Source organism: Hyperoodon ampullatus, assembly GCF_949752795.1.
Source record: "Hyperoodon ampullatus genome assembly, chromosome: 4".
Lineage (NCBI taxonomy): Eukaryota > Metazoa > Chordata > Mammalia > Artiodactyla > Ziphiidae > Hyperoodon > Hyperoodon ampullatus.
In genome coordinates this window covers 52,381,728-52,394,875 of record NC_136917.1, presented here as the reverse complement: position 1 = coordinate 52,394,875, position 13,148 = coordinate 52,381,728, and the positions used below count along the sequence as shown (strand labels likewise).

The window sequence follows — 13,148 nt, the reverse complement described above, 5'->3', positions numbered from 1 at the left end:
GTGATTTATGTCACAGAGTGTTCTTCCTATGTTTTCCTTTAAGAGTTCTATAGTGTCCAGTCGTACATTTAGGCCTCTAATCCATTTTGAGTTTATTTTTGTGTATAGTGTTAGGGAGTGTTCTAATTTCATTCTTTTACATGTAGCTGTCCACTTTTCCCAGCACCACCTATTGAAGAGACTGTCTTTTCTCCATTGTATATCCTTGGCTCCTTTGTCATAGATTAGCTGACCACAGGTGCGTGGGTTTATCTCTGGGTTTTCTATCTTGTTCCATTGATCTATATTTCAGTTTTTGTGCCAGTACCATATTGTCTTGATTACTGTACCTTTGTAGTATAGTCTGAAGTCAGGGAGTCTGATTCCGCCAGCTCCACTTTTTTCCCTCAAAACTGCTTTGGCTATTCGGGGTCTTTTGTGCCTCCATAACAAATTTTAAGATTTTTGTTCTAGTTCCGTAAAAAATGCCATTGGTAATTTAATAGGGATTGCATTGAATCTGTAGATCGCTTTGGGTAGTATAGTCATCTTCACAATATTGATTCTTCGAATCCAAGAACATGGTATATCTCTCCATCTGTTGGTATCATCTTTAATTTCTTTCATCAGTATCTTATAGTTTTCTGCATACAGGTCTTTTGTCCCACTAGGTAGGTTTACTCCTAGGTATTTTATTCTTTTTGTTGCAGTGGTAAATGGGAGTGTTTCCTTAATTTCTCTTTCAGATTTTTCATCATTAGTATATAGGAATACAGGAGATTTCTGTGCATTAATTTTGTATCCTGCAACTTTACCAAATTCATTGATTAGCTCTAGTAGTTTTCTGGTGGCATCTTTAGGATCCTCTATGTATAGTATCATGTCATCTGTAAACAGTGACAGCTTTACTTCTTCTTTTCCAATTTGTATTCCTTTTATTTCTTTTTCTTCTCTGATTGCTGTGGCTAGAACTTCCAAAACTATGTTGAATACTAGTGGTGAGAGTGGACATCCTTGTCTTGTTCCTGATCTTAGAGGAAATGCTTTCAGTTTTTCACCAGTGAGAATGATGTTTTCTGTGGGTTTGTTGTATGTGGCCTTTATTATGTTGAGGTAGGTTCCCTCTATGCCCACTTTCTGGAGAGATTTTTTTTTTAACCATCTTTTAAAATATTTATTTATTTATTTTTGGTCTGTATTGGGTCTTTGATGCTGCGCGCGGGCTCCCTCCAGAAGCGGCGAGCAGGGGCCACCGTTTATTGCAGTGCACAGGCCTCCCACTGTGGTGGCCTCTCCCGCTGTGGAGCACGGGCTCCAGGTGTCCAGACTTCAGTAGTTGTGGCACACTGGCTCAGCAGTTGTGGCCCGCAGGCTCCAGAACACAGGCTCTGCAGTTGTGGCACACGGGACCAGTCTGGAGAGTTTTTATCATAAATGGGTCTTGAATTTTGTCAAGAGCTTTTTCTGCATCTACTGAGATGATCATATGGTTTTTCTTCTTCAATTTGTTAATATGGTATATCACATTGATTGATTTGCATATATTGCAGAATCCTTGCATCCCTGGGATAAATCCCACTTGATCATTGTGTATGATCCTTTTAATGTGCTGTTGGATTCTGTTTGCTAGTAATTCGTTGAGGATTTTTGTATCTATATTCATCAGGGACATTTGTCTGTAATTTTCTTTTTTTGTAGTATCTTTGTCTGGTTTTGGTATCAGGGTGATGGTGGCCTCATAGAATGAGTTTGGGAGTGTTCCTTCCTCTGCAATTTTTTGGAAGAGTTTGAGCAGGATGGGTGTCAGCTCTTCTCTAAATGTTTGATAGAATTCACCTGTGAAGGCATCTGGTCCTGGACTTTTGTTTGTTGGAAGATTTTTAATCACAGTTTCAATTTCATTACTTGTGATTGGCCCGTTCATATTTTCTATTTCTTCCTGGTTCAGTCTTGGAAGGTTATAACTTTCTAGGAATTTGTCCATTTCTTCCAGGTTGTCCATTTTATTGGCATAGAGTTGCTTGTAGTAGTCGCTTAGGATGCTTTGTATTTCTGCGGTGTCCGTTGTAACTTCTCCTTTTTCGTTATAATTTTATTGATTTGAGTCCTCTCCCTCTTTTTCTTGATGAATCTGGCTAACGGTTTATCCATTTTGTTTATCTTCTCAAAGAACCAGCTTTTAGTTTTATTGATCTTTGCTATTGTTTTCTTTGTTTCTATTTTATTTCTGCTCTGATCTTTATGATTTCTTTCCTTCTAACTTTGGGTTTTGTTTGTTCTTCTTTCTCTAGTTCCTTTAGGTGTAAGGTTAGATTGTTTATTTGAGATTTTTTTTGTTTCTTGAGGTAGGCTTGTATAGCTATAAACTTCTCTCTTGGAACTGCTTTTGCTGCATCCCATAGGTTTTGGATCGTCGTGTTTTCATTGTCATTTGTCTCTAGGTATTTTTTTATTTCCTCTTTGATTTCTTCAGTGATCTCTTGGTTATTTAGTAATGTATTGTTTAGCCTCCATGTGTTTGTGTTTTTTACATTTTTTTCCCTGTAATTCATTTCTAATCTCATGGCATTGTGGTCAGAAAAGATGCTTGATACGATTTCAATTTTTTAAAATTTACCAAGGCTTGATTCGTGACCCAAGATGTGATCTATCCTGGAGAATGTTCCGTGCTCACTTGAGAAGAAAGTGTAATCTGCTGTTTTTGGATGGAATGTCCTATAAATATCGATTAAATCTATCTGGTCTATTGTGTCATTTAAAGCTTCTGTTTCCTTAATTATTTTCATTTTGGATGATCTGTCCATTGATGTAAGTGAGGTGTTAAACTCCCCCACTATTATTGTGTTACTGTCAATATCCTCTTTTGGAGCTGTTAGCAGTTGCCATATGTATTGAGGTGCTCCTATGTTGGGTGCATATATATTTAAATTGTTATATCTTCTTCTTGGATTTACCCTTTGATCATTATGTAGTGTCCTTCCTTGTCTCTTGTAACATTCTTTATTTTAAAGAATGTTATTCTCTATTTTATCCGATATGAGTATTGCTACTCCAGCTTTCTTTTGACTTCCATTTGCATGGAATATCTTTTTCCATCCCTTCACCCTCAGTCTGTATGTGTCCCTAGGTCTGAAGTGGGTCTCTTGTAGACAGCATATAGATGGGTCTTGTTTTTTTTAATCTATTCAGCAAGCCTGTGCCTTTTGGTTGGAGCATTTAATCCATTCACGTTTAAGGTAATTATCGATATGTATGTTCCTATGACCATTTTCTTAATTGTTTTGGGTTTGTTTTGTAGGTCCTTTTCTTCTCTTGTGTTTCCTACACAGGGAAGTTCCTTTAGCATTTGTTGTAGAGCTGGTTTGGAGGTGCTGAATTCTCTTAGCTTTTGCCTGTCTGTAAAGATTTTGATTTCTCCATCGAATCTGAATGAGATCCTTGTCAGGTAGAGTAATCTTGGTTGTAGATTCTTCCCTTTCATCACTTTAAGTATATCATGCCACTCCCTTCTGGCTTGTAGAGTTTCTGCTGACAAAGCAGCTGTTAACCTTATGGGAGTTCCCTTGTATGTTATTTGTTGTTTTTCCCTTGGTGCTTTCAATAATTTTTCTTTGCCTTTAATTGTTGCCAATTTGATTACTATGTGTCTCAGCATGTTTCTCCTTGGGTTTATCCTGTATGGGACTCTCTGCGCTTCCTGGACTTGGGTGTCTATTTCCTTTCCCATGTTAGGGAAGTTTTTGACTATAATCTCTTCCAATATTTTCCCAGGTCCTCTCTCTCTCTCGTCCCTCTGGGACCCCTATAATGCGAATGTTGTTGCATTTAATGTTGTCCCAGAGGTCTCTTAGGCTGTCTTCATTTCTTTTCATTCTTTTTTCTTTATTCTGTTCAGCAGCAGTGAATTCCACCATTCTGTCTTCTAGGTCACTTATCCATTCTTCTGCCTCAGTTATTCTGCTATCGATTCCTTCTAGTGTAGTTTTCATTTCACTTATTGTATTGTTCATGTCTGTTTGTTTGTTCTTTAATTCTTCTAGGTCTTTGTTAAACATTTCTTGCGTCTTCTCGATCTTTGCCTCCATTCTTTTTCCGAGGTCCTGGATCATCTTCACTATCATTATTCTGAATGCTCTTTCTGGAAGGTTGCCTATCTCCACTTCATTTAGTTTTTTTTCTGGGGTTTTATCTTGTTCCTTCATCTGGTACACAGCCCTCTGCCTTTTCATCTTGTCTGTCTTTCTGTGAATGTGGTTTTTATTCCACAGGCTGCAGGATTGTAGTTCTTTGTGCTTCTGCTGTCTGCCCTCTGGTGGATGAGGCTATCTAAGAGGCTTGTGCGAGTTTCCTGATGGGAAGGACTGGAGGTGGGTAGTGCTGGCTGTTGCTCTGGTGGGCAGAGCTCAGTAAAACTTTAATCCGCTGGACTGCTGATGGGTGGGGCTGGGTTCCCTCCCTGTTCATTGTTTGGCCTGAGGCAACCCAACACTGGAGCCTGCAGGCTCCTTGGTGGGGCTAATGGCAGACTCTGGGAGGGCTCATGCCAAGAAGTACTTCCGAGAACTTCTGCTCCCAGTGTCCTTGTCCTCACGGTGAGCCACAGCCACCCACCACCTCTGCAGGAGACCCTCCAACACTAGCAGGTAGGTCTGCTTCAGTCTCCCCTGGGGTCACTGCTCCTTCCTCTGGGTCCCAATGTGCACACTACTTTGTGTGTGCCCTCCAAGAGTGGAGTCTCTGTTTCCCCAGTCCTGTCAAGTCCTGCAATCAAATCCCACTAGGCCTCAAAGTCTGATATTCTAGGAACTCCTCCTCCTGTTGCCGGACCCCCAGGTTCAGAAGCCTGACGTGGGGCTCAGAACCTTCACTCCAGTGGGTGGACTTCTGTGGTATAAGTGTTCTCCAGTTTGTGAGTCACCCACCCAGCAGTTATGCGATTTGATTTTATTGGGATTGCGCCCCTCCTACCATCTCATTGTGGCTTCTCCTTTGTCTTTGGATGTGGGGTATCATTTTTGGTGAGTTCCAGTATCTTCCTGTCGATGATTGTTCAGCAGTTAGCTGTGATTCTGGTGTTCTCACAAGAGGGAGTGAGAGTACGTCCTTGTACTCCGCCATCTTGGTTCAGGCTCTCTCGTCATCTTCTACTTGTTGGTCAAGTTCCTCTAGGTCAGGAGTGCGTGTATCTTTTCAAATTAGTGTTTTTGGTTGTTTTTTTGTTTGTTTGTTTGTTTTGGACATATACCCAGGAGTTTAATTGCTGGGTCATATGTTAGTTCTATTTTTATTTCTTTGATAAACCTCCATACTGTTTTCCACAGTGGCTGCACCACAGTGGCTCCCACCAACAGTGTACAGAGGTTTACTTTTCTCCACATCCTCACCAACATTTGTTATTTGTGTCCCTTTTGATGATAGCCATTCTCACAGGTGTGAAGTGATATCTCATTGTGGTTTTGTTTTGCATTTCCCTGATGATTAGCAATGTTGAACGTCTTTACACATGCCTGTTGGCCATCTGCATTTCCTCTTTGGAAACATATCTATTTAGACCTTCTGCCCATTTTTAATCAGTTGTTTGTTTTTTTGATGTTGAGTTGTATGAACTATTTACGTATGTTGGATAGTAATCCCTTATTGGTCACATCATTTGCAAATATCTTTTGTCATTCAGTAGGTTGTCTTTTCATTTTGTCAATGGCTACATTTGCTGTGCAAAAGCTTTTAAGTTAATTAGGTCCCATTTGTTTATTTTTGCTTTTATCTCCTTTACTTTAGGAGACAGATCCAAAAAAATATTGCTACAATTTATGTCAGAGTGTTCTGCCTATGTTTTTCTCTAGAAGTTTCATAGTATCCAGTCTTATATTTAGGTCTTTAATCCATTTAGAGTTTATTCTTCAACATAGTATTAGAGGATGTTCTAATTCCTTTCTTTTATATGTTTTCTTTTTTTTTCTTTTTTTTTTTTTTTTGCGGTACGCGGGCCTCTCACTGTTGTATCCTCTGCCGTTGCGGACCACAGGCTCCGGACGCACAGACTCAGCAGCCTTGCCTCATGGGCCCAGCTGCTCCGCGGCATGTGGGCTCTTCCTGGACCGGGGCATGAACCCGTGTCCCCTGCATCGGCAGGCAGACTCTCAACCACTGTGCCACCAGGGAAGCCCCCTTTCTTTTATATGTAGTTGTCCAGTTTTCCCAGCATAACTTATTGAAGAGAGACTGTCTTTTCTCCATTGCATAGTCTTTTCTCCTTTGTCATAGATTAATTGAACATAAGTGTGTGGGTTTATTTCTGTGCTATCCTGTTCCATTGATCTGTGTGCCTGTTTTTGTGCCAGTACAATACTGTTTTGATGACTATTATGGTTTGAAGTCAAGGAGTGTCATTCCTTCAGCTCTGTTCTTCTTTCTCAAGATTGTTTTGGCTATTCGGGGTCTTTTGTGTTTCCATACAAATTTTTAAATTATTTGTTCTAGTTCTGTGAAAAATGCCATTGGTATTTTGAGAGGGATTGCAATGAAGCTGTAGATTGCCTTGGGTGGTATGGTCATTTTAACAATATTGATTCTTCTAATCCAAGAACACAGTATATCTTTCCATCTATTTGTGTCATCTTTGATTTCTTTCATCAGCGTCATAGTTTTCAGAGTACAGGTCTTTTGCCTCCTTAGGTAGGTTTATTCCTAGGTATTTTTGATGTTGTGGTAAATGGGATTATTTTCTTAATTTCTCTTTCTGATCTTTCATAGTTAGTGTATAGAAATGCAACAGGTTTCTGTATATTAATTTCATATCCTGCAACTTTACCAAATTCATTGATGAGCTCTAGTAGTTTTTCTGGTGGTGTCTTTAGGATTTTCTACTCATAGTATCATGTCATCTGCAAACGAGCAGTTTTACTTCTTCCTTTCCAATTTGGATTCCTTTTATTTCTTTTTCTTCTCTGATTGCCATGCCTAGGACTTCCAAAGTTATGTTGAATATAAGTGGTGAAAGTGGACATCCTTGTCTTGCTCCTGATCTTAGAGGAAATGCTTTCAATTTTTTATCATTGAGTACGATGTTAGCTGTGGGTTTGCCATATATGGCCCTTACTATGTTGAGGTATGTTCCCTCTTTGCCTGCTTTCTGGAGCGTTTTTATCATAAATGGATGTTGAATTTTATCAAATGCTTTTACTACATCTATTGAGATGATCATATGCTTTTTGGCATCTTTTTTAAAGCTTATTAAAATATATTTCACATAACATACATTTAAGCCATTTAAGATGTACAAGTCAGTGATTTTTAATATATTCACAGATATGTGCAATCATTTTCACCACAATTTTACAATATGTCATCACCTCAAAAAGAAACCCTGTACCCTTAACTATTATTCCTATATCCCCCTATAACCCCAGCCTCTAGAAACCACTAATCTACTTTCTATATAGATTTGCCTATTCTGGTCATTTCATATAAATGGAATTATGTAATTTTTTGTGTGTCTGACTCCTTTAAATTAGCATAATGTTTTCAAGGCTTATCCATGTTCTGGCATATATCAATACTTCATTTCTTTTATGGTTGAATAATATTCCATTGTATGGATATACCACATTTTGTTTATTCATTCATTAGTCAATGGACATTTGGGTTATTTCCACCTTTTGCCTATTATAAATAATGCTGCTTTAAAATTCATGCACAAGCTTTAGTGTGGACATATGTTTTCATCTCTCTTGGGTATTGGACTTACTGGGTCATATGGTAATTCTATGTTTAGTCATTTGAGGAACTGCAAAACTATTTTCCAAAGGGCCTGAACCATTTTACATTTCCACCAACACTGTATGAGGGTTTTGATTTCTCTACATTCTTGCCAACACTTGTTACTATCTGACTGGAATAGTTTCCTGATCCTATACCTGGATTGAAATGTCACACATACATACTCAGCCATACATACATTTATACAGTCATTGGCACACACACAAAACTATACCCATGCATATTTGCACACACCTCTAGAGTTTACATACATACACACAGAATTCCAGATAGACATTTACAACCACACATACATATAATCACACAGAGTATACATGCTTATCAATCCACAGACCCACATATGTGAACATAATCAGACATACAATAGACCAGTGCCATCATACATGTACATACAATTGTCATGGGTTCTGAAAAAGCATATGCAATTGTAGAAAGAACCAGAGATACATGTACTCAGTAATGGATTAGCAACTGCCCAAACACACAAATGCAAATAATAGTTTTACCCACAAATGCATAGTCCTAAAAAGGCACACATATGTAGCTACCATTGCTTATGAGTTGACAACTGAAGACAGATTGAATGTATTTACTCTGGATGGCATGGAGATGGTTGAGGTTTCATTAGTCCTTGGTGGACTGGGTAGAAAGATCTTTTTGTTCATTTATTCATTCTTTAAGCTACAAGTACATATTGGGCACATAAGAAATACAATGATGAACAAGACATAGTCCCTGCCCTCATGGAACTTACAGTCTAGTGATGGGGGATGGTCAGTAACTAAACAAGGAAACAATCACAGCCTGTGATATATGCCAAGAAGGAAATAAGCAAGGTAAGACATTAGACAACAGGCAAGGTGCCAGGATAATAGGCAGTTTCCAGATACTTTTAGCATTATTGCTCCCTCTTTCATCCTGGAAAAGTAAAGAGGATGCAGATTTACCTTCCTTAAGTCACTGGGTAAACTGGTGTGTGTGTGTGAGTGTGAGTGTGTGTGTCTGTGTGTGTGTGTTAATACTGATAGTGTGGGCTCAGGACCTAGACAACCTGGTTTAAAAGTTTGTTTCATACTAGTTAGGTAACTTTTCTTTCCCTCAGTTTCTCATCCAAAAATAGGGATGATAATAGTCCCTTTAATAAGGATTAAATTAGCAGATACTTGTAAAGCTCTTAAAACTGCCTGGCGAGTGTTAAGTTCTCAGTATTAGCCATTGTATCATTTTATGAGAATAGGTTTTCATAGACGGAGGTGAGTGCAGTGGGAGATGGGTAGGGAGGGGCCCAGGGAAGAGATCGAGGATCCTGGCAGTACCCTGTTGACTGTAAACTAGACAGGTCTTCTCCTCTGCCCTCTCTGAGCAGTCTTTTGGATTGCGACCCTGGCATGCCACCCCAGCAGACCATAAACCAATCTACCACAACTCAGCCCTGCCCACAGCCCCAAACCACAGAGAAGACACATGCTGGGTGGTGCCGGGCGTGGCCCTTGGTTTTAGTTGCATCAGGCTGCAGCAACTCTGCTGTGGGCCTGGCTGGTGATGTTCACTGGCTCTGCCTGGCTTTTCTGTCTGTGTAGGTCAGCACTTATCACCCTGCACCTGCCTTCCCAGGACATTCCACGGCCATCATCAGTCTGCCCGGCTCCCAGCAACACCTCTCAGCTAACATGTGAGTAAAAAAAGCTCAACCCTCCACTCCCGGTCCTGGCATAGAGGGGTCATCTTTGCCATCCCTCTGCCATCAAGCATTCCCAGTCCCCAACCAACACATCCAGAGAGATAACAGCTCCCCTTCTTTTACAACCTCCAAAGGGAATAATGGTGAAAAACACAAATTACCAAACCACATCATCCTGGCTCATTATTTTACAAAAGTAGAAAGAGACTGGAAGATTATATACCAAAACATTGCAGGAAGCTTGGGTACTGAGCAATTTCTATTGTCTTCCTTTAGATTCACAATGCTAGGTCATCAATAGATGTTGTTCTAGTAATCAGCAAGAAATAAATATAGCATTTTAGAGGGGAAAGGAACCTTGCAGATGAGAACACTGTCCTAGCCCCTTTGATAAAACCTTTCAGTGTCTCACAGTCCATAGAGTCTAGAAGGACTTCCTAACATCCAGCCTGAGGCCATTCACTGGTAATCCCGAACCTGGCAAGCCAAAGTGGGTTATTTTTAATGCCTTTAGTCGGGCAGTTATTCTCCTTCCACAGCCTCACTATTCCCCAGGGTCTTCACCCCCTGGCTCATACCTGGATGTTATCTGCCCAACTCCTGTGTGGACTTCAGAGAGGCAAGTCACTGCTCTAACCCGAGAACATTTCTACCATGTTTCAAGCCCATCCTCCTCCATGCCAACATGCAGCCAGTATTCCACTGTGTGCCAAACACTGAAATTAACACCCGCCTTCCATTTTCCCATGTCCACCTCCGGCCTACATTAAGCTAAGCTCCTCGGGCCATTCCTGGGGGTCAGACATGTCCCTACCCTCAGGAGAGGGAGTGGATCAGAGAGGTTTCTCTGCTGACCCCTCAGTTCCCTGAACCTTGATGGTTGTGACCATTGTCTTGGGGCATATTCTAAGCAGTGTGAAAAAGCATCCTAGATAGAACCATCACTTCCAGGTTTGAGACCCAGCTCTGCCACTGATTCCTGGTCACCAACACCTTTCTCTATTCTAGACCAGTTTCCCCATTGTCAAAGTGCTGTTGTGACCTAAATGAGTGATTTGCAGCTGTGGGACACTCTGTGGAGGAGCAGAGAGGAGGAGGGGGCAAGGATCTGGGCCCCTCCACTGCTACTTCAACCAGGCTCCACCACTTTCATCTGCCTTACATAGTGAGATTTCAGTTCTTAAAAGGTGTTGTTGCTAAACACCGGGCAGGTGGGCTCTGAGTTCTCCTCTCGCTTCACCCTTCACTGGTTCCATACCCTCCACTCACCAGCTTCCTTTAACAGTTCCTTGTGTCTCCCCAGGTTTATAGCCCTGCACTCCTACTCAGCCCATGGACCCGACGAACTGGACCTGCAGAAAGGAGAGGGAATCAGGGTCCTGGGGAAGTACCAGGATGGCTGGCTCAGGGGTGTCTCCTTGGTGACCGGGCGAGTCGGCATCTTCCCCAACAACTATGTCATCCCCATTTTCAGGTGGGTCCTCTCCAATCTCAGGCATCAGAGGGTCAGGTCACCTAGGCCAGGGGCCATCTGTGGGTTGAATCACTGAAGGACTCAATGCCCTTTCAGAGTAAGGGCCAAGAAACAGCTTTTGCTCTAGTACCCTCCTAACACTTAACTTTTAAAAAAAATAGCAGAATAGTTATCTTTTAAATAGCTCTTCACATTTTACAAGCACTTTTGCATCTCTTAACTCATTGGCTATGCTCAAGAATCTCGTTTAAGGTAGATGTTATTTTACAGATGAGGAAATTGATGTGCAGAGTTAACCAGTCTGCTCAAGAGCTAGATTTCAGGTTTTCTACTATATAATCCCCCCCCAAATCGCACCTCACACCCTGCACCCTGACACTTCACAATCATGGCACAATGGGAAAACACAATGATCAGAAGACCTCTTGGAGCACCTTGGGAGACTTCCCAGGATGCTGGGCCATTAGGCAGGGTTTTTGTGACTCAGACCACTACCCATCCATCCACACCCCAGGTCACATGCTAGTTACCCTGAAGATCTTCTTCCCAAGCAGCTTTTCCCAATCTTTTTCATTCTCTGGCACATTCATCAATTTCACTGGCATACAGTTTGTCCAGCCACCTCATATGACCACAAATACACACAGACCCCAAAACTATCCATGGTTCCTCCTACCCCCACCCCCATAAGTCCAGGCAAAGCCTGTCACAAGGCAGCAAGACCATCACCACACATATACTCTGTCTTTATGACATACCAGAGAGTCATAACTCCAAGGAAAGGGATAATCCCATTGTACTCTATGGGGGTCAGAGCTAGAGTCATATATGGCCAGTTTTGGGGACTTTCATGTAGGCGGGGCAGTGTGTCCAGTGGAGGGCAGCAATGGTGAGGAGACAGAAACTACATCACTGGAGAAACCTATAAAGAAAGTAGGATTATTTGAGCTGCAGAAGACAAGGGTCAGAGGGACCATAATAGAATGTGTAGACCAGGAAGTAGATTTGTTCCATGAGGAGACAGTGAACCAGTGAATACAACTTAGAAGGTTCTGGTTCAATAAAAGACTGCACTTTCTAACCCACAGATTTTTCTAATCAGTCTGGCTGGTGAGGTGGTGGATCCCCTTTCTAGAAAGACTACAGGCAAAATGTGGGTTCCAACAGATCCAGGCAAAAAGATTTCTTCACATGTCAGAAAATTGGAATAGAGGATCATAGTTACTCCTTTCAAATGGAAGGTTCTTGGAATTTGTTAGAAAACTGCAAAATCTCCAAAGGCAAACTAAGGATGTCTACAACTGATGCTTTAATTCATTTATTCAACAAATATGTATTGAGGGCTTCCCTGGTGGCGCAGTGGTTGAGAGTCCGCCTGCCAATGCAGGGAACACGGGTTCGTGCCCCGGTCCGGGAAGATCCCACATACCGCGGAGCGGCTGGGCCCGTGAGCCATGGCCGCTGAGCCTGAGCGTCTGGAGCCTGTGCTCCGCAATGGGAGAGGCCACAACAGTGAGAGGCCCGCGTACCGCAAAAAAAAAAAAAAAAAAAAAAAAAATGTATTGAGCACTATATGTCAGGCACCTTTTTAGATACTGGAGAAACACCAGTGAATAAAAGACACAATATCCTTGCCCAGTGGAGCTTACATTCTAGTGGGACAGACAGACAATAAACAAGACATGTAAGTAATATATGTGGTGTGCTAATGATAAGGTCTAAGAAGAAAAAAGAAGTCAGGAAAGGGGGATAGAATTTGCGTGGGGGTGATTACAATGTTAAAAGCTTGGTCAGAGATGGCCTTACTGAGCGGTAAGAAGGTAGAATGAAGGAATGAGGGAGGTGTGTTCCAGGCCCAAGGAACAGCAAGTACAGAACAAAGGCCCTGAGGGAGAAGCACCCCTGACATGAAGGCCAATAGGACTGGGTTAGGGAAGTGAGAGGGGGTTAGTAGGTGATGAGGTCAGAATGGTAACAGGGATTCAGATCACACAGAATTTCCTCGGTCGTAATGAGGAATTTGGCTTTAACCATATTATAGGGCTTTGAGCAGAAGCATGACATGATCTAATTTACGTTGTAATCAGAATCCCTCTAGTTGCTGGGTTGAAGGTAAACTATAGATAGGAAAAGGTGGAAGCAGAGAGACTAGTTAAGCAGATATTGTAATAATCCGGTTGGGGGAGGGGGTGACGGTGAAATGAACCAAAGCGCTAGCTGTGGAGGGAGGGAGCA

The 13,148-nt window shown here is 41.6% G+C and overlaps 1 protein-coding gene across 3 annotated transcripts in view; it reads left to right on the top strand.

The window, feature by feature from the left end:
- The window catches only part of SH3RF2 (SH3 domain containing ring finger 2), a gene marked incomplete at its 5' end in the record, with an annotated part of 137,681 nt that overhangs the window by 98,939 nt on the left and 25,594 nt on the right, over positions 1-13,148 (top strand). For all 3 annotated transcript variants that reach the window (XM_079704081.1, XM_079704082.1, XM_079704080.1), the window contains 2 exons: positions 9,339-9,430; positions 10,743-10,913. In XM_079704081.1, the coding sequence (XP_079560207.1) occupies positions 9,339-9,430; positions 10,743-10,913 (263 nt within the window). The remainder of the gene's footprint in view (positions 1-9,338; positions 9,431-10,742; positions 10,914-13,148) is intronic.